The 21,770-nt window shown below is 35.7% G+C and overlaps 1 protein-coding gene across 1 annotated transcript in view; it reads left to right on the plus strand.

The window, feature by feature from the left end:
- Positions 1-21,770, plus strand: part of TM9SF2 (transmembrane 9 superfamily member 2) — a 57,519-nt gene that overhangs the window by 2,944 nt on the left and 32,805 nt on the right. Inside the window, exons 2-4 of the mRNA XM_040624156.1 lie at positions 9,768-9,835; positions 12,193-12,286; positions 17,587-17,714. Coding sequence (XP_040480090.1) covers positions 9,768-9,835; positions 12,193-12,286; positions 17,587-17,714 — 290 coding nt within the window. The remainder of the gene's footprint in view (positions 1-9,767; positions 9,836-12,192; positions 12,287-17,586; positions 17,715-21,770) is intronic.

Here is a 21,770-nt window from a genome sequence, read left to right on the forward strand (position 1 = left end):
TTTTTTTTTTTTTTAATTTACTATCACTACATGTACATACTTTTGAATGTCAATATAGTACACATTCTTACTGGTTTTTATTGGCCATATAGTATTTTATTCTATTGCCATACTGTAGTTTGTGTAACCGTTTCTTTCTTTCCTGCAGGGCATTGAGATTGGTCCCAGTTTTTTTTCTGTTATAAATAACTTTGCTAGAATATTTTCAGCAGGAATTACTTACATATTCCCAAATATAAAATTACTAGGTCAAAGGCATGAAGCAGTTTTATAGCTCTATTTAACATTGCCAGGTTTCTTTCAAAAAAGATAGGTTTGAAAAAAAAAAAGATAGGTTTGATTTATAATGCCTTTAGCTAAATGATTCCCTGTGTCTCCAGAATATTTTATAATTTTTATTATAGCTTTTAATAGCTATGTGATGGTATGGAAAACCTTAACGGTGTATTACTTTCATTGCTATTAAAGTTTCTCTTTTAATTATTTTCTATTATTTGTCTTGAGTTGTTAGTTTTTGAAACCATAGTAATAAAAGGATTGAAATGTGGTATTCTTTTCCTTTAGAATCCATTTTACTTCCTTAAAATTAAGGGACAACGGGTTGACTGCGATAAATAGAATAAAGCCCTGATCAGAAGTTAATAGATCTTCACAGAGTAAAATGGGCAGTTCTAATCTACTTTGTAAACGTTTCGATCATTTCAGTTAGCTGCTGCATGCTATTTGACTTTAGATCGGTCTTCAGTGTGCTGAGTGGCATTCTGATGACAAATAGCTGATTAGTGAGCAGTTCACTGTCTTTGCAGTTAACTTTCAATTAATTGTTAGCTTGTCAACATGAATTCAGACCTAACAACTAAACTCTCCAGAACATCTGCCACTTTTTTACCATTTGATGTATAGATTGTGTTCTTAGATGAAAGATTAAGAATTTCTTTCCTGTCCAGTAAGGAAAAATGACCAAATATATCCCTTGGTGTTGAAAGAAAATGTTTAACATTTTTTAATAAAAAGGAAACTTAATCAGAACCATACTTTTTTAAAAATTGAAGTATAGTTGACACATAATGTTACATTCCTTTTAGATGTGCAGTATAGTAATTGGGCAACTCTCATACAACACTGTTACAGTACCATTGACTATGTTCCCTGTGCTGTACCTTTCATCCCTGTAACTTATTCCTTCTGTAACTGGAAGCCTGTACCTTTCATTCCTCTTCATCTGTTTTGCCCAATACCACATCCCTGTCCCCTCTGGCAACCACCTATTTGTTCTTTGTATTTATGGATCTTTATGCTTTTGTTATTGTTGTTTATTCCTTTGTTTTGCTTTTTAGATTACACATGAATGAAATCATACAATGTTCGTCTTTGTCTGACTTCACTTAGTATCATATCCTCTAGGTTTGCCTATGACATTGCAAATGGCAAGATCTTATTCTTTTTTATGGCTGAGTAATATTTCTCTCTCTGTATGTACCACATTTTCTTTATCCATCTATTAGCGGACACTTAGGTTGCTTCCATATCTTGGCTATTGTAAATAATGCTATAGTCAACATAGGCTGCATATATATTTTCAAATTAGCATTATTGTTTTCTTTGGGTAAATGCCCAGTAGCAGAATTACTGGATTGTATAGTACTTCTATTTTTAATTTTTTGAGGAACCTCCATCCTGCTTTCCACAGTGGCTACACCAGTTTATATTCCCATCAACAGTGCGCAAGAAGGGTTCCTTTTTCGCCACATCCTCAGCAACCTTGTTTCTTGTTGTCTTGACGTTTGACTTTAGCCATTCTGAGAGGTGTAAGGTGATATCTAATTGTGGTTTTGATTGCATTTCCCTGATGGTGGGTGATGTTGAGCATCTTTTCATGTGTCCGTTGGCCATCTGGATGTCTTTGGAAAAATGTCTATTCAGATCCTTTGCCCATTTCTTAATTGGGTTATTTTGTTTTTTAGTATTACATTGTACAAGGTCCTTTTTTCTTTTTAAAAGATTTTATTTATTCTTGAGAGAGAGAGCAAGCACGACCAGCGGGGAGGGGGAGCGGCGCAGGGACACACTCCCTGCTGAGCAGGGAGCTTGTTGAGGGACTCCATCCCAGGGCCCTGTTTAAACCAGAGCCGAAGGTGATGCTTAACTGACTGAGCCACCCAGGCGCTCTACAAGGTCTTTATATATTTTGGATATTAACCCTTTATCAGATATATCTTTTCCCATTCGGTAGGTTTTCTTTTCATTTTGTCGATGGTTTCCTTTGCTGTGCAAAAGCGTCGTAGTTCAATATAGTCCCAGTAGTTTATTTTTGCATTTGTTTCCCTTGCCTGAGGAAGCATCCATAAATATGTTGCTGAGGCTGATGTCAAAGAGATTACAGCCTATGTTTTCTTCTGGTTTGTGGTTTCAGGTCTCACATTTAGATCTTTAATCTATTTTGAGTTTCTTTTTGTGTATGGTGTAAGAAAGTGATCCAGTCTTCCAAGCACCATTAATTGAAGAGACTGTCTTTCCCCCATTGTAAATTCCTGCCTCCTTTGTCATAGATTAATTGACCATATATTTATTGGGTTTATTGCTGGGGTCTCTGTCCTGTCGCATTGATCTGTATGTCTTTTTTTGTGCCAGGATCATACTGTTTGATTACTATAGCTTTGTAGTGTATCTTGAAATCTGGGATTGTTGAATCCTCTAGCTTTGTTCTTTCTCCAGATTACTTTGGCTCTTTAGGGTCTTTTGTAGTTCCATATGAATTTTAGGTTTATTTGTTCTAGTTCTGTGAAAAATACTACTGGTATTTTGATAGGGATTACATTGAATCTATAGATTGCTTTAGGTGGTATGGACATTTTAACAATACTCTTCTAATCCATGAGCATGATATATCTTTCCATTTGTTTGTGTCCTCTTCAGTTTCTTTCACAGTGCTCTATAGTTTTCAGAGTACAGGTCTTTCACATCCTTTGTTAAGGTTATTTCTAGGTATTTTATTCTTTTGGGTGTAATTGTAAATGGCATTGTTTTCTTAATTTCCCTTTCTGCTACTTCATTATTAGTGAATAGAAACGTGGCAGATTTCTGTATATTGTGTCCTGCAAATTTACTGAATTCTTTTATTACTTCTAATAGTTTTTTGGTGGAGTCCTTAAGGTTTTAGGTATAGTATCATGTCATCTGTTATAGTGACAGTTTTACCAGAATCATACTTTTAAATGTTCTTTGTTGGTAGTTACGTTTAGAAATGTTTGATAAATTTTGTGTCTGTTATTTTGGGAACAGTTGCCTTTAAATATGGAGTAAGTAAAATTTAAGAAAACAGTTCTTAATGTTGCTTTGAATAGACATACTGTATATTTTACTTGTTTTAATATGACCATAGATATAGTTTGAAGATTTTGAAATACCTTAAAAAATGTACTTACATATGAACTTATTGATATAATTGATATATATTTACTTATTGGTATTTAGTTTCACATTATCAGAGTTTTCTCTGGAATAAGAGATTGATTCTTAGTTTCTGGAAACTAATCAGTGTATGTGTGTCATTGATAATGTTTCAAATATGAAATTTGGCATTGGGATGAGTTTGACTATGATAAATTCACATTCCAACAATTGTTTTTTGTTTTTTGTTGGTTTTTTTTGCCCCTGTGCAAAAAGTATGTGGAGTTAAAGTTCGCTTTCAGAAGTTAAATTTTTTGAGTAAAATTATTTTAAAACTGAGATTGTTCATTATAGTGGATCTGAGAACTAGGATTGGGAAAGCAAGCAAGGTCGATACAGATAAAATACTGTCCTGCTCCTGTTGGCTCTCCACAAAGGGAAGCCCGTCCAAAGGTGTATTTTTGAGCATCTGAAACAGAGCCACAGACATGTGCTTTATACCCCACACCCCACACACAAATTCTAGAGACTGGTCTGCGTTCTGTGGGCCTTAGAGCCCAGTTGTTGAGGCTCTTACTTCTTTGTACTTAATCAGTGTCCTTTTAGTAAGTGTTGTAGTTAATTGTAGCTGCTTTAAATGTGCTCTACAAGGTTACAAGGTTTTTCTCTGTTGCCATTAAAATTAACTAAGTATTGATGAGAGGCTTTGGAGGAACCTTTTGAAATATATTTTCTTTGCTCTTGTTCTGAACTTTCAAACCTATTTATCGCCTATGCTAATAATAACGATGAAGACTGCAATTTGTGTACTTTGTGGGTGCCTTAGTTACTCCTCAGAACAATCCCATGATTTGTAAATGGGGAGACCGAAGCTGAATAAGATGTAGTAACTCTTTCAGGGCGCCTGGGTGGCGTGGTCGTTAAGTGTCTGCCTTTGGCTCAGGGCGTGATCCCAGAGTCCTGGGATCGAACCCCACATCAGGCTCCTCGTCTAGGAGCCTGTTTCTTCCTCTCCCACTCTCCCTGCTTGTGTTCCCTCTCTCGCTGGCTGTCTAATAAATAAATAAAATCTTTAAAAAAAAAAAAAAAGGAAAAAAAGATGTAGTAACTCTCTCAAGTGGTGAAGCAAAGATGCAGCTCCTAGAGTGTCTGATTCTGAAGGTTGAGCTCTTCACACCACGTTGGGGTACTGCTGTATCTTCCATGCGGAATAGTTTCTACCTCTTCTGCCTCACCCCGGACATCCCTGGCTGCTAATTGTCCTTGACTTCCACAGTTGATGCAGTTTTAACCTGTGTAACCAGTTTTTAAGTAGTCAGATTTTGTATTTATTCCTTTCTTTGATACAATCTAAAGTTGAAATTTTATTCTTCAGTGAGATGGGGTAAAAGGAAGCACCTTGTATCTAGGAGATTAGCTTCTGGGCGTTGCTGGTCAGATTACTCAAAGTTCATGAGCATCCATTTATGAGTTCCAGCATTTCCATTGGGATTGTTTTATTGTGTCTGAGTTAAGATTTCCCTTCTTCAAAATTTTTCCCACAGTGGACTTCTCTAATATTAAGTGGCTGAAATGTCCATAGTTTTCCTTTTCTGTGGCTGTGCCTTGGTATCTCAAAGCCTTTTCTGACTTGCTTTGATTCTTGTTCAGAGTCACATTTCTTCTCTGAATATTTCTTTCTACCTTGAAAACCAGTTGTAGATACGGTTGGGAGCTGCAGGTAAAGTGGAATAAAAGCAAAAACAAAGGAACAAGGAAATAGGGGGGAAAATGCAGCCCTGTGGTGTGGCACACATGGCTTAAAGCAGTAAAACAAAGTGTAGTTGGGACCAAAGCTGGGATCATACGTAGAATGGGTAGGTTAGGACCAGAAAAAAAAATTGTGCATTTGGGAGGAGGAGAATTTAGAAGGGAGACCATAGCACTCTAAATTAAATAAACCATTTCCATAAAAAATTTCTTAGGGTGGGATTCCTTTGTCTAAGTCTTGCTTTAGAATTTACAGTCTTGCTTTAGGATTTATCTGTAACTTCCTTAAAAAGTTCAGTGTTGTCACAACTTTCCATGCTTGTATTAACTCAGTTTGGGACCCTTTGAAAGCAGGAATGTGAAGTAAGTAACCTTTAAAGCTCTTCCTGGTTATATCAGTGATATTTTGGAGTCGGCTGACTCTATTTAAGGCAAATTTCCAGAAGGAGATGCACTTAATTAACTTTTGGATGGGAAATAAAGATATTTAGAGTGGAAAGTGACCATAAAATTAACCAAATATTGTCATTTTATAGCACATTGCTATTTTAATGATAAAAAAAACTAAATCCTTTGGGATTCAGTAACTACCCCAAGAACTTATAAATAGCTTTGTCACTTTTTTCTTTTACTCTCTTGAATGTATGTCTTGTCTCTCCATCTGGATTAAAAATTCTTCAAAGGCAAGTGTTCATGTCTTTTGTATTATTATGTCACTCATAATGTCTAGTATTGTGGCCATTAAATTAATGTGTTGAGTGAATGACTTTCTCATGGTCATTCAGGATTTATTGTTCTTGGGAATGTTCTTCAGTTTTCATGTATATTGCATATTGTTTCCTCCTATTTAATATTTATTTTGAAGTCATCTTTCCTAGTCCAGAACAGCTTTCCACACTAAATTTTACTCTTTCATCTTTATTTCTTACTGCTTTGATTTGGCTTCTGTTGCTTCATAGGAAGACTAAAGTCTACTCAACTTTAAAGCCTTTTCTTTTTCCAACTTTTAATTACGACAGTCTTCAAAATTCAAAAAAGTTGATGGAATAGTATAATGACCACCTGTATATCCATCTAGACCTCTAGAGCCAGCAGTTGATTATATTTTTCTTATTTGTTTTATCCATGTCTGTGTTTATATTTTTAGGGATAAATGTCATGATGTCTGTAGCATACTTTTGCCTTTCATGAAACCACATAAACTCACTAGCAACCTCATTTCCTTTCTCCTTTCCATTTTTAACATTTTCTCTACTACCATACTACAAGGATCTTTAAAGCAGTTTTATTTATTTATTTGTTTATTTTTATTTTTTATTTTTGAGAGAGAGAGAGAGCATGTGTGCAAGCAGGTTGGGGGGGTGCAGAGGGAGAGGGAGAGAGAATCTCAAGCAGGCTTCACACCCAGCATGGAACCCAATGCAGGACTCAATCTCACAACCCTGAGATCATGACCTGAGCTGAAACCAAGAGTTAGATGCTTAACGACTGAGCCACTCAGGTGTCCCTACAAGGATCTCATTCTTAAAATATTACTTAAATTTCCTTGTTTCAGTGTAAGATTTCATATGTAAAATATAGAGTATTATAAATATAGCAAATTTACAAATATGTTGTAGATTGCTCTGTTCTCTGTTAAAGATATCATTAATTGTAATTTGCATTTCTTAGCATGTTGTGAGACAATAATTTTTAAATTTTCAGATTCTCACAATTTAAAAGAAGAATGAAAGTGCTACAGAAATAGCCAGGATGAATTGAATATCCAAGGTGTGGTGTTTTTTGTTTTGTTTTGTTTTTAAAGATTTTATTTATTTATTAGACAGAGATAGAGACAGCCAGCGAGAGAGGGAACACAAGCAGGGGGAGTGGGAGAGGAAGAAGCAGGCTCATAGCGGAGGAGCCTGATGTGGGGCTCGATCCCATAACGGGGGGATCACGCCCTGAGCCAAAGGCAGACGCTTAACCGCTGTGCCACCCAGGCACCCCCCAAGGTGTGTTTTGATTTAGTTCACTGAATAATAGAAAAAGGTCCATAATTTAATGGTAATATTTGTGATAGACTAACTTTCTTGTAAAAGTAAGTGTGGAAAAACATCAGAAGAGACAAGAAGGAAGAGAAGTAGGGCCTGGACTGAGAGCAGAAGAAATTAAAAGTGATGGTAGTGGCACTTGAGTTTTCTCACTTTTTTTTTTGAGTTAGGAGTCCAGCTTTTGAACTTATTTCCTTGTCTTAAAGTAGAGCAAGTAATCCCTAGCTCATAAAGTTATTATGAGACTTGTGCTTGATAATTATCATCTTCCCCTTCCCTAAGCTGAAAGCTAAGAAAAGAGTAATGAATAGGCATAAATAGTATATCAGAAGCCTGCTGTCTTAGTGTCCTTTTATGGGAGCGGGAGAAACCCTCAAGGTTATCCTTATAGTGATAAATATTCAGATGTAGGAATGTCCGTTTTCTCCGAAATAGCAATAGTAGCTATGTTTATTTAATCATTTACCTTATAGTTATCGTGTGCCAACTGTGGACCAGCTTCCATATTCTTACCTGTTTTATTATCACCTCATACATTTCTCACATTCAAAATTACTACTTGACCAAAAGCTCATATTTATTAAGAGTAAATTTAGGATTTGAAACGAACTGAGCAGTTTGGTGCTATGCTGTCTCCAGACCGAAGTTGTGTTGCCTACTTGTTTATGTGTTGTGTGTAAAAATTAGTTTTGTTTTTAGGAGAAAGATTTGTGAGAAGAATTGTTCTTTGGAGTTTGCTGTTTTGGAAAAATTTGTGGGCAGCCCCTGATAATATAGACATCCTTATAAATCACAAAGCAAGGCTAAAACATATGCTTGTTAACACCTTTGTTATTAGGAGTGGAATGTGAAGCTACTTCACCAGGTTAGGAAAAGTTGACAGATAAGGTAAATTTAGTGAGAATTTGATAATAAAGGAGACAGAGAGGGAAAGTGTGAGCGGAGAGGGGGCAGAGAGAGAGAAAGAGAGAGTAAGAAGCAGACTCCCCGCTTAGCATGGAGCCCAACTTGGGGCCCAATCCCAGGACCCTGAGATCACGACTTGAGCCGAAATCAAGAGTTGGACACTCAACTGACTAAGTCACCCGGGCGCCCCAGCTCTAACCACATTTTAAGTGACAAATAGCCATGTGTGTATTTGACAGTGCAGCTAAGAATATGTCTATCATTGCTTAAAGTTCTGTTGGACACTGTTGCATAATAGTAAATACTTAGTACCAAGCACTGCTCTTTGAATCTTTTCAAAACCACTCAAGAAGCAGGGGTTATTATTCCATTCTCCAAAGGAAAAAAGCTGTGTGAAGAAACTTATCCAAGATCACACAGCTAGTAAATGTCATAGTCAGGATTTAAACTCAGGCAACCTAGCTTCAGAGTCTTTGTTCTTGATCTCTTTGTACTGAACGAGGTTGAAAGTAAGGAATAGGCTTAACTGTGGTACAAGGGATTTAACTTCTGCGGTGAAAATGAGGCTCTTACAGATTTTGAAACTCAAAACCTAGGAAGTTCCATAGAATTATAATAGCTGTATTCCTTCCTAGAAGGAAATCTAGAGATGTGAACTGGGTTAGCTTTTTAGGGACCTTTCAGTCTTCATGAAGATGTATTAAATAGGGTGTTTAGATTCTGAAGTGTCTTCAAAGCAGTGTTGACCCCTTATAATTAGTGAAAATTATTTTGGCAGAGTAAGCCATCACCTGGGAATTCTGCCTTCGCAGCAGTTAACTTATATTTGTGTTAATTATTCAAGCATTCTGTAATGCCTAAATGTCGTGTCCCATTATCTTTTTAGCTAAAATGACTAATGGCAAAGAGTATTTTATGCAAGGAGACACAGTTTAATTTTTTGTGTGTATTTAAGACAGTGTTACCATTGAGTAATGTCATTTGCTTACAATTTTAGGGATTGCACATGATGCTGTTCTCACTACTATATACAGAGGCTAGTGTCTTATCTTACACTGTATATCAGGAATAGTGGATGAGCATTTATTTTAGCAGATTAATAGTGTACTTTAGGCATTCCCTATTCTGATTATCATTAAATTTATTTGCTTTTATTTATTTAACAAATATATAGCACTTCTTGTTTTGTCACTGAAGTTTTTTATAAATGTTAACTCATTTAATCTTCATACATTTCTCTCTCTAAAATAATAAATAAGTAAATAAATGAATAAATAAATATTGGGGGGAGGGGAAAGAGGGACTCCTGGGTGGCTCAGTCGGTTAAGCTTCCGAATCTTGGTTTCAGCTCAGGAAATGATCTCATGGGTTGTGAAATCGAGCCCTGCATGGGGCTCTGCACTCAGTGAGGAGTCTGCTTGAAGATTCTCCTTCTGCCCCTCCCCTGCTCTCTCTCTCTCTCTCTTTCTCTCTCAAATAAAAAAAAAATTATTGGAGACATTTGCAACTACTAAAAATATTTTATTGTAATTTAACTGCGTATAAGTCTACTCAGTGAGTGGATTTATGGGAGAAATGTTTAAATATCGAATTTTACATTTCAAACATGTCAAATTCTTTTTCAGTTCTAAGCGTGACTTAAGTTTTGATCTCTGTTTATATTCTAATTCTGTGTTTCTTCATTTTCAGGCTGAAATAGAACTATTCGTGAACAGGCTTGATTCGGTGGAATCTGTTCTGCCTTATGAATATACAGCGTAAGTTTTTCAGCTTGGTTTTTATATAAAATTGTATTGACTCATCAGAATTTTGTACTTTCAGAAATTTATTTTCTTCACAGTTATGGATGAATTCATATGTATTTTAAACATGTACAGGGCCCGAAAACATTTTTCAAGGGGTATTCTTTATTTCCAAGGTAGAGTTAAAATGTGAACCATAATTTTTTTCAATATAGTAGAAGCACCAACTAAAACAATGGATTTCCTTTTTTATCTGAGTGGACAAAAAACCATTGTGTTTTCTTTAAATTTTTTAATTATAAAAAAACCCACACAGTTTTAAACAAAATTCTTATATCCCACATAATTCCCAGAAACAGTTGCTTTGTTTTCTGCTCCACATTTTTTCTCTCCATATTCTAATGTCCTTAACCACATCTATACATTTTTGTTGTAAACAAAAGTGGTTTTGCACCTTTTTCTCACTGAATCTATTTGTGGGCATCTTTCCATGTTACTACACAGCTACAGTTACCTTAGTCTTTTTTGTAGCTGTTTATTCTTTCTTTCTTTCTTTTTTTTTTTTTGTTTCGTTTAAGATTTATTTGTTTATTTTAGAGAGAGAATGTGTGAGCATGAGCAGGAGGAGCAGAGGGAGAGGGAGAGAGAATCCCAAGCAGACTTTGTGCTGAGCACGAAGCCTGATGTGGGTCTCGATCCCACGACCCTGAGACCATGACCTGAGCCAAAACCAAGAGTCGAGCACTTAACCAGCTGCGCCACTCAGGTGCCCCTCTTTTTCTTTTTCTTTTTTTCTTTCTTTCTTTTTTTTTTTATTTTTTCATTTTTTTTTTAAAGATTTTTTTTATTTATTTATTCGACAGAGATAGAGACAGCCAGCGAGAGAGGGAACACAAGCAGGGGGAGTGGGAGAGGAAGAAGCAGGCTCATAGCAGAGGAGCCTGATGTGGGGCTCGATCCCAGAACGCCGGGATCACGCCCTGAGCCAAAGGCAGACGCTTAACCGCTGCGCCACGCAGGCGCCCCCTTTTTTTTTTTTTTTTAAAGTAAGCTCTCACCCAATGTGGCACTTGAACTCATGACCCCAAGATCAAGAGTTGCATGCTCCACCAGCTGAGCCAGCTGGGTGCCCCTGTTTATTTTTTCTTTGTAGAGATTGTATAGAGTCATGTATGATTTGTTTCACTAATTCTTTGTCTATGAACGTTGGATTGTTTTCATTTTTTGATATTATAAAAAAAGGCTGCATAAATATGCTTTATTCATTTGACCACTATATACCATATTTGGTATAAAGCGTAGTTCCTAAATTTTAGTTGGCTTCTAAATTTCTGTGGTATCTGAAAGTTTTAAAAGAAAGTATGTGTTTACCGTAGAGAAAAGCACACATCAAAAAGTAAGACTATCCTGTATAGATAGTTCTATAGATAGAATTTGTATGCCTAAATATGTGTAAAAAGAGAGCATAACATTCATGAATGGATAGACCATCATTTATGTAACTATTATAGACCTAAATGCTCTAGTTTTGTTTCTTTTGTTTTGTAAATAAATATATCTCCTTAAATCTTTGTGGATATTCCTGGGAAAACTCAGTGATCTCTTATATCCAGTGCATGGAAAGTCTTCATTTGGGGATTTCCCAGCTCCGGTTTTTTATTACCTAAGATTCGTCTTTCTCTTGGGAATCTAATCTGTAGCCATCACAGCATGGGTCTCAAGTACTCCCATATCATTCCAAAATGAACACAGAAGTGTCCTTTAATTTTCTATAGCAAAGCTGAAATTTGGCTATAGTGTTTAAAGAAAACTTTATTAAAATCTGGTTAATAATACAAGGGAATTACAGAGAAGCTCGCAGCTGACTGATTATGGCTTCTCCACAATTTCCTGTTCCCTAGGGTCTGTCTTGCCATGCTTCCCATGTTGGATGTGTTGGCCAGTGTATCAGGTTGAGGCAGAAACCCAGGGAACTTTGACACATCTTCCTGAAATATCATTATTATGTAAAACTTTGGATTAGGAAGTTACAACAAAAGGAGATAAGTTAACAAAATTCACTTGAAAAATAAGGATGTAAATAATTTTATCAGTGGAATGAACAAAAATAATGTATGAGTTTTTTAAATTGTATAATTTACATCTTCAAAAAGATAGTTAGACATCAAGTATTCTCAGGCCTAATTTTCTGATGTTTTGGTTTTTTGTTTTGGGGAAATGCACATGGAACTTGGAGTATAACTGTCTTATTCATTGTAGAGCTACTGGAATGATCAGTACTTAATCTGCCCTCTAGATTGGCTAGGGGTTTGATATTGCATTGTTTCCTTTTATGTGTAAGAGCTTAAATACTCTCCCCCCCCCCCCACCAGGTTTGATTTTTGCCAAGCATCAGAAGGAAAACGCCCATCTGAAAATCTTGGTCAGGTATTATTCGGGGAAAGAATTGAACCTTCACCGTATAAGGTTTGTATTCAGCGTTATATAGAAGTTATTTAGTTGCTTCTTTCTCTTTCTTTCATTTCTTTATTTTTTCTTTCTTTTCTTTTTTTTCCCCCTTCTTTTTTTCTTACAGAAAAGCCTGAGATAACTTAGCTCTCATAGCTAAGTAGGATTTTATTTCTCTTTTACCTGTGGAAATAATTTTTTAAACTCACAGTTTGGAAGGATCCCTCTCCTCACAATATGTCATGGATGAGTTTGCCTTAACGTACACTCGTGTACCAGTATTATAAATGATAAGGTGGTGGCCTAAAGGGTAGCACTCCAACCTCCAGCCTCACTTTCAGAGGGACCAGAAACCCAGCCTTCAGTCATGAAAAGTGGCCCAGCGGCTCCCCGTTTCCTTCCCCCCTTTGGGAACAGTATTCATGCATATTATACATATTGCCTCTTAGCAAATACAGCACTATTTGGGCTCCCACATTGGGTTTGGGGAAGCTAACCTTTCTCTTTTGACCATTGAAAGTATATTTGGAATGTTCTCAGTACATTTTTAGGACATCAGTTAAACCAAAGTAAGCACAGTATAAGAGATTCTCTTCAATATAAGTACTTCTTCATCGCCCAGAATTATTTTACCTTTTAAATCTCTTAACTCTTAAGCCTGTTTTCCTTCCGCATTGCTTGGTCCCCTGTTCATTTTATATGATCTGCTCTCCTACACAAAGAATAATGCTCACTGTCTTTTACAAAAATTAAGCTCGTTTATAATAACAGTGTATTGCCATATAAAAACTTAAATGATATGGAATAATATAAAGTGAAAAGCAAGACTATCTTTCCCCCAGTTTCACATCACAGTTTTTTGTTAATCTTTCCTAAAATTTTCCATGTACTTAAAAGCATATATAAATGAAATCAGATTTACTTATTTATGGTTTAACATATTCTGCACTGTGCATTTTCCCTTTAACTCTCTACTTTGGGCATCTGTCTGCATGAACACATTTGCTTTAATCACTGTAACTTGACTCCCAAGTTTTATTCCCCAGCCTGATTCCTCTCTCAGAGTCTCATCCTTGCCTTCTATGACTTAGGCCCCATGGTTAGCTGCCTTCTCTGCTTTCTCACTAGATACTGCTATCTATTTTTCTTGGCACTTCATTGCACTGAGCATCTGTCCAGCAAATCCTCACACCTAGAGTGGTCCCACTACCTATCTTAGTCCCTCTAGCACTGTACTGCACTGTGAAGCACTGGGGAAAAGACACAGAGTTGGGCAAGTTTAATTCACATAATTGTACAAGTTTACAGTTTTCAACCATAAGTCCTCTTAATATATTGCAATTTAAAATTTTCTGCCCTAAAGATGCCAGTAATTTAAAATGTTTCCAAAAACAGGGGCGCTGGGTGGCTCAGTCGGTTAAGCATCTGCCTTTGGCTCAGGTCATGATCTTGGGGTCCTGGGATCAAGCCCCACATTGGGCTCCCTGCTCAGCGGGGAGTCTGCTTCTCTCTCTGCCCTTCACCTTGCTTGTACTCTCTCTCTTGCTTGCGCTCTCTCTCAAATAAATAAATAAAATCTTAAAAAAAAATTATTTTCAAAGACAGATTTGAAGGCATATGGGATGAAGTTACTGGGGGGAAAAGGTGTTCAAAGTGGATAGACATAGGTATTACTGAGCCGGGCAAACATATTAATTATCTATCATCTTAATTGTGTATCACTCCCTGATATGATATTTTGAAAGATTACTTTGGAAGTTACTGCATTGTTTTTATAGCAGAGGGTGATTTTCAGACAGATTTATTAAATTTTACCATCAACTTAAGCTGTTCCTGCGGTGTCTCAGCCCCGTTATTCTGTTCCGTAATGCCTTCGCCTTGAGAAATGATGGAAGGGAAGAGCATCAGTAACATCTTCAGTGAACTTGAGGGGCAGCAGGAATTTCTTGCAGTAAACAGCCCATAACAGATTGTGGATAAACAGAGGGAAGGCCAATAAAATATTCAAAGCCCTGGAGAAGTTTTGCCCCTTTGGGATAGAATTTAAGGGCAAATTACTTTCATGATAGGCTTCCATCCAGGATATGTTTATTTACAGTGAAAGACAGCCTTGTTTATGCAAAGGACCCTTCTTTTAGGCCTACTGCTTTGCAGATTTAATTTTGATCCACGAGTTGAGGTAAAATAGGAGAACAGGAGTGCTTCAAAATGAAGAAAGGTGTACATCTCACATTTTCTGTGAGTTTCCTAGAATTTCTTAGGACAAGATATGTGCTAAAACAAAATCTTTGAGTCCCAAGCTTTAAGTGACAGAGCAGGCATTTCTTAAGGCCAAGGCATAGGTAAACAGAAATGTGGGGCTGAAAGATTAGATTTTTGTCCAAGCCAACAATAAATGTATTGACATATTTTTCATTTTTGATTCAGTATTGATTCTTTGTTCTTTATTTTCACAGAGTTTTGCCTTACTTTATATCCGCAGTAAAAACAATAGTAACAGCCAGAAACAAAACAAAACCCCAAATCTGCTTTGCTATCTTTTATTTATGAATTCTGTTGAGGTCAGGAAAACAGCAGTGCCAGGTTGTATGTGTGATGTGAAGCTGGAGCCACATTTCATCTCAAATCTAACCAATCATACTCACTCCCAGGGTCATACAATCTCATCCCAAATCTAACCAATCATTCTCATTCATTTACTCACTTAACATGTTTGTGCCAGGCTTTGTGGTAGGTGTGGCACACAGCAGAGACCAGAGGCAAAAATCTCTGCCCTCGCGGATCTTATATTCTGATGAGCAGGAGGAAACAAAATGAATTCCTAAAATATATAGTGTATCAGTTGCTGATGGAAAAATTGTCAAAAAACAAATCAGGGAAGGTGGATTGAGAATTGGCAGTTTTAAATGGGCCAGCGAAAGTCTTGCTGAGAAGGTGACATTTGAGCAAAAGACCTGAAGCAAGTAAGGGAGTGAGCCACGTGAATATCTGGGAGAATGTTCTCTGTGAAGAAAGCAGCAAATGCACTGGCTCTAAGATTTCAGCATGCCTGGTGTGCTCAAAGTACAGAAAAAAGTTGGGATGACTTGAGCAGGCAAACAAGATAGAGAATAGCAGGAAATGGGGGCAAAGAAGCAGTGGGACCACATCACATAGTAACTTATAGGCCACTGTAAAGATGCAGACAAGATGGTTAGTACTGAAGGGTTTTGAGTAGGCTTAGACTTTGACAGGATCACTAACTAGGGCTGCTGTGTTGAGGATGGACCATGAGAGAACAAGGAGAGAAGAGGGGAGACCGGTTAGGAGGCTCTCGAAATCATTGAGATATATATGACTTGATAGTAGCTCAGACCATGGGGTAGACGGGTAGGTGTTGTGAAGTGGTCAGAATCTCAGAAACTGGTTACATTTTGAAGGTGGAGTCAGTGCAGCAGAATTTGCTGAGGGATAGGATGTGGGGTGTGGGTTATCTGTTTTCTAGAATGGGATAGTCTCTGGGAAGAGCAGGTTTGAGGGGAATGGGAAGTTAAGCATCTAATTAAGGATATGGAGTAAACACTTGAATGTATGTGTCTGAAATTTGGAGGAAGAGTTCAGCCTAGATATATACATTTGAGAATCATCATCAGTGCATAAATGGTATTTAAAGCCAGGAACTGTTGAGATCCCCAAGGGGGAGTGGGTATAGATAATGAAGAGAAGGATTCTAAGGATTGAGTCTTGGGGCACTTGGTGTTACTAGATCACAAGATGAGGATTCAGCAAAGGAGATTACCTCAAATACATGAGTTAATAAATGTTTATTATTATGATTAAACATCCTCTGGTTTTGCTATTTTCCTTCACAATTGAACACACAGTTGACTTGCCTAAGCCCAGTAAGCATTGGATTGATTTGCCATTTTTCGTATGGCTAGTAATGTCTGTCTCTGCTTAATTTAAATTTGATGCCTATCCCTCTGATTCCTTTGTATTTAAACCTTTTTTTTTTCATTTTCCTTTCTTTAAAAAGGTACCTACAAGGTGCATATAAGGTTAAGAATATTAAATAATTGTACAAACATTGCTACATTTACAGAAGTAGCAGTGCAGGGGCGCCTGGGTGGCTCAGTCGTTAAGCATCTGCCTTCAGCTCAGGGCGTGATCCCGGCGTTATGGGATCGAGCCCCACATCAGGCTCCTCCGCTATGAGCCTGCTTCTTCCTCTCCCACTCCCCCTGCTTGTGTTCCCTCTCTCGCTGGCTGTCTCTCTCTGTCAAATAAATAAATAAAATCTTTCAAAAAAAAAAAAAAGTAGCAGTGCAGCCAAAATTAACTCTTGGCTGACAGGTGGCAGCAGTGGGCTACGCTTGAAGCATTTGCTTGTCGGCTGATGCACAGAAGCCATTTAGGTGTTTTAATAATGTACAAAACAGTGGACTACTTAAAAGTGAAACATAAGCAAGTTTTTTTTAACTACCTATGATAAAGTTGGAGTGTATTGAGTGGTATACAATTATGGACTCTATATAGTTAGTTTATAAAGTAAATTATAGCCTTTAGAAAACTAGGAAATACAGTTTTAAAATGAAGCCATATATGGATCCTGATAAAGTAAACTTCTATAATATATTATGAATATCATTATTTTTACACACATGAAATAAGTCCTAGACTCCAAAATTGGAGGAATCCTTAGTTTTTTAACTTTTAAATTGCCAATTGTTGTTTAACCCTTACTATTTGTTTCAATTTTATTAAATAAGATCGTGAAAATTGACAGTCTTTTCAAATGTGAGTAAAAAGAATCATGTTTACCCTGAATTTTAGACATCCAAGTCTGACTTTTTCTTGTCTCATCACAGCCTGTTACTCACTGCTGAATCTCTCTTACCTGGCACATAGGGGCACTTAACAAATATCCATCAGATGAATATATGGACATAAAAACTTGTCTGCTCATTACAAGAAAGCCTTCCACTCCACAATTTCCAAAACATCAGAGGACATTACTATAGAAAAACTGATGTTCCATTTTGTTCTACATGTAATTTTTTTCCCTTTCTAGGAATCAGTTACATTTAAAAGGTGGATGGATTGAAATTATCAAAAATAAAAATAAAAACTATTATTTATCAAAAGAAAAATTGATTTAAATTTTTAGAGAAACAGTAAGATTAAAATTTAAATGTGATTGAGCAATGAGAAATTTAAAAATATTTGTTATCGATATTAATGCACTGAAATAACTTAATGAGACTGGTATTTTTATTCATGGCATAGGTGTGAAGGACCTAGATATTTTTTAATTTGCTTTTCACTTTGTTTTAATACAGTTTACATTTAATAAGGAAGAGACCTGCAAGCTTGTCTGTACAAAAACATACCATACAGAGAAAGCTGAAGACAAACAAAAATTAGAATTCTTGAAAAAAAGCATGTTACTGAATTATCAACATCACTGGTAAGACATGGAGATTTTGGACTTTTTGTATTTTCCTTTTTCTTAGATGCCGCCTCTGTTTCATTGCATGTATAAATTACTTCATTGACTCTATAAAATACAGCAAATCAATTGATTTCCCTTTTTTGTTACTAATAATAGCATAAAGTATGACTTTGACTTGCCAAAGATTACTAAGGTTGATGGCTTACAGTATCATCTCTGAACTGCTTAGAATACTGTAATATTTGGTACTTCTTTTGGTACATAGACCCTGGTACCTAGAGCACTTCTCTTTTTCATATGTCGTTAACAAGAGCATATTTATGCTTTGGGAGAAGGACCTGGCTCGGTCATCTAGAAAAATACTGGTATTTTATACTTGTAGGCCATGAAAAAGACCATGGGAAAACAAACTTAAACTGTGTTTGATGTTTGATAAATATCTAATTCAAATAAAACACTTGTATTTTGAGTAACCTGTTTTTTATTTTATACACATGGTGTTACATTCTTGGTCTTTACCAGTTTGTGTTGTAATCAAAAAGCATTTAAACCTATTTTATTTTTGCTTCTAAAGTAGCATCGACTCAAAAAAATAAAAGTAGTATTGAGTGATGGTACAGAATTCAGATGTAGAATATTTAGAAAAGGATGTAAAGAGCCAACTTTTCAAGTATAATCATTATTATTCCAGATAACTTTGCTGACAAATGCCTTTATTCTATGTAGGGTCCTAATTTACATGTTTTGCTTCTTCTAAAAAGTATAAGGTGTTGGAGGTAGTGAACAGAAAGACTGTGTTCATGTACTTTCTCTTGAATGTTTGTCTTATCAGTATCTCAGATCAACTCATTTGCCCACACCGAGGGAGGTTAGGAACCATTGATCTCAGTTTGACATGCCCAGATCCTGTGGCTCAAAACTCTGCTTGGAGCCTATCGTTCTGTCCCTCCTCCCTTCCATATACACAGAACAAAAAAGTCCTAGGGAGGGGCAGCCTTGGGTCACTTACCCATCCATGAACTAGTCTGTGATTAGGGGGATTCATTCTGATTGGCCAGATGGGTAGAATCTGGTTCAGTCTACTGAACCATACAGGAAGAAGTTTCTCATAGCAGGGCATCGTTAGAAGAAGGAAGGAAACTTCCCCAATTACACTTGTGTCAGCTTCCTCCTCATGTGACCCTCAGTACAAATAGGAACTTGAAATCTCATTTCTTTGGTTTCTAGTAAGCCAAGAGCTTTTTTCTTCTAAGCTACTGTGAGAATGCTATGTAATTGCTGAATCAGTATAACCTGGGATACATTTGCTTATTCATAAATAATTGAAATTTTCCTTGGTGCTTTCTTTGCTTCAAATTGTTCTTGAACAGTCTTCAAAATGATATTTAAGGCTCAGTTCTTAGAGTTGCACGTTAGCCCCATCCACCCCCATTTACTCTAACAGCTACTCATTTGTTGGTGGAATGAAAGAATGGCTCTTCAGGCCTACAGGTGATTTTTAGCTATTTCTTCTACCCTCTGTTCTTAGAATACTGTTTAGAGATGTGCTCCTAAAGGTAATAGAAGCACCTCTTCTTCAGTAGCTTCCTTACAGTAAAGTACTTAGAAATATTTTTAACTAATTTATGACACAGTTAACATAGGTACTATTTTGATGCCAAAATGCATATAATAACAAGAATAAATTGTTTAAAATAGTTTATGAAGTTAGAAAGCATTTGATAGTGAAATTGACTCAATAATTTGTGTTGGGTACGTCAGTTACAAACTTAAACTATATTTTTCCTAAAAAACTTGAAACTTGCCAGGGTTTTCACCACGACATTTTTAACCGTATTACCTTTCAAATGATTAGAATGACTGAATATTAGCTAATACACCAACCCATTATAGAGAACAGTTAATTAAGAATAGTTAATTTTCTTATCTAAATTAACGAATACTTTAAATTCTTGTTTGGGATGTTAGAACACAATTTGAAGATATTCTTGGCTTGTTCTGTCAATAACCTAAGCTACTTCTTGATTCTTGAGACTGACGAATGTTTTGATCTTAGCACCAGACACTTGAATTCCCTTCAACTCTGCTCTGCATGGTTTGTAATTATACATCTTGCTCAAGTTTCTAGATGGTCATGACATAGTATTTATAAAAGTATCATTATAGAGCTAGTTATCACAGTATTTAAATTTTTTAGGTTCATAGCTTATTGGACAGAGAGGGGTCTTTGAAGATATTTTAGTCTAGTGAGTTCCAATCCTGGATCCCAGCAAGCTAGCAGGGGAGGGGAATGATGTGCTGTTTTCAAAAATTCAAAATCCTAACAGTGTAAATGTACTCATGTTAAAACTACAGAGAGTAACTTAAATGCCAAGCTTCTTTGCTTTTGGCTACAATTTTCTGAATGCATTATGGTAACATGGGTTATTGCATTCTGATCAGAAACTCTGGGGATTTAATTTATTGGGGAAATGAGTTACTAATAGATGAAGTTTCATTAATAGAAGTGTTTCAAATGGAGTCCATGGAAGGTAAAGGAAAATAATGGAAAGGAGTCCTTGATGGTAAAAAAAAAAAAAAAAAAAAAAAAAATGGGGCCAGTCATTCAACCTTTATCCTTTTGAGTCCTCCTTTTTCACTGTACCATATGGAAAATAAGATTTTTACTATTTTTGGTGTTATAAATTCAAATAACTACTGCTCGCTAACTCATTAGCAAAATTTAAAGAATAGAATTTTCAGTTACTCCTTAACTTATTAGCAACATAGTAATTGAAAATTATATTCTTTAAATTTTCTTACATTATTTCCAAGTGTTTGGGGGTTTTTTTAATGCTTCCTATTACCAGGAAAAGGTTATTGTGTCAAGGCATTATATGAATGATAAGCTTAGGATGCTTGTTTTTAAAAAGTCTAAATTGCTCCTTAATTTCTTATTTTGTAACTAGCACTATAATTTTTATGTAGTACTTTCTGTACTATGATAGCTTAAAGATATTATAATTAATATATTGCTAGTATATATTCATTGAACTTCATTCTCTATCTAAAAAATTAAAGCAATTAACTGATTGTTTAAGCTTCAAAAAAATCTGAATTATTTATTTTATATAGCATTGCTTTTATGCTTCTAATATTTTATGGCCTTTTTCATGGGTACTGCTAGCCTGCTGGTTATAGTAATAAGCAACTTAATAGTGTAGGTGATTCTAAAATTTGGTATATAGGGTACTATTAAATAGCGTTTAAATGTGACGAGACATGTTTTATTAGGTCATTAATGTACACCTTGGGTGCATATAGAATCATAATTTTACTTCCTAAGGCATACATTAATTAACAAATAAAACATGCCCTGGAGTGTCGTCTTATGACTGTAATATAGCTACTATATTTTTAGTAATTTTTTTTAATTTGTATCCTGTAGTGTGCTCTTGGCATAGGAGACCACATGCTCGGACTTTAATATAGTTAGACAATGCTACAGAGCCTTATTCTTTACTTATTCTTTATTTTTATCCCTTTTTTTAAAGTTGTTTTTCACTATAGAACTTTTAAATTTTGTTTCTTTAATTTTATAGCAGCATTTCTTTTAGACATAAGTTGGATTTACACAGCTTTAATAGATAATACTATAATTTTCACTTTTTCACCTGGCCCTTAAGTTGAATATTTTCCCATCTTGCAGTTATGTTCTTCTCCTTTTTATTGAATCACCAAGTAATAAAGGACATTTACTTCTATACTATTCCATCAAACTGTTCCGAAGGAACTGGATACATTGCTTTGCACCTGATTTAGAGTTTTGAGTATTTTGCTAAAAGTAAACTATACTTAGGTATCTAGATAATGATACTGTTAAATTAGCAACTGCAGTACATTAATTTATAAAACTCACTTTCCTATATACATTTGTAGTTTCAAAGAAGCTATAAAGCTTTTTTCTTCACTGTAGTGTATCAAATATTGGCATAATGCTATTGCTTATGAAATATAGCACATCTTACCAAAATTCTTTTATTGTAGTTCTGACATCTTATTTATAGGTATTTATAGACATTTAAATTTTAT

This window comes from Ursus maritimus, unplaced genomic scaffold (genome assembly GCF_017311325.1).
Source record: "Ursus maritimus isolate PB19 unplaced genomic scaffold, ASM1731132v1 scaffold_10, whole genome shotgun sequence".
Taxonomy (NCBI): Eukaryota; Metazoa; Chordata; class Mammalia; order Carnivora; family Ursidae; genus Ursus; species Ursus maritimus.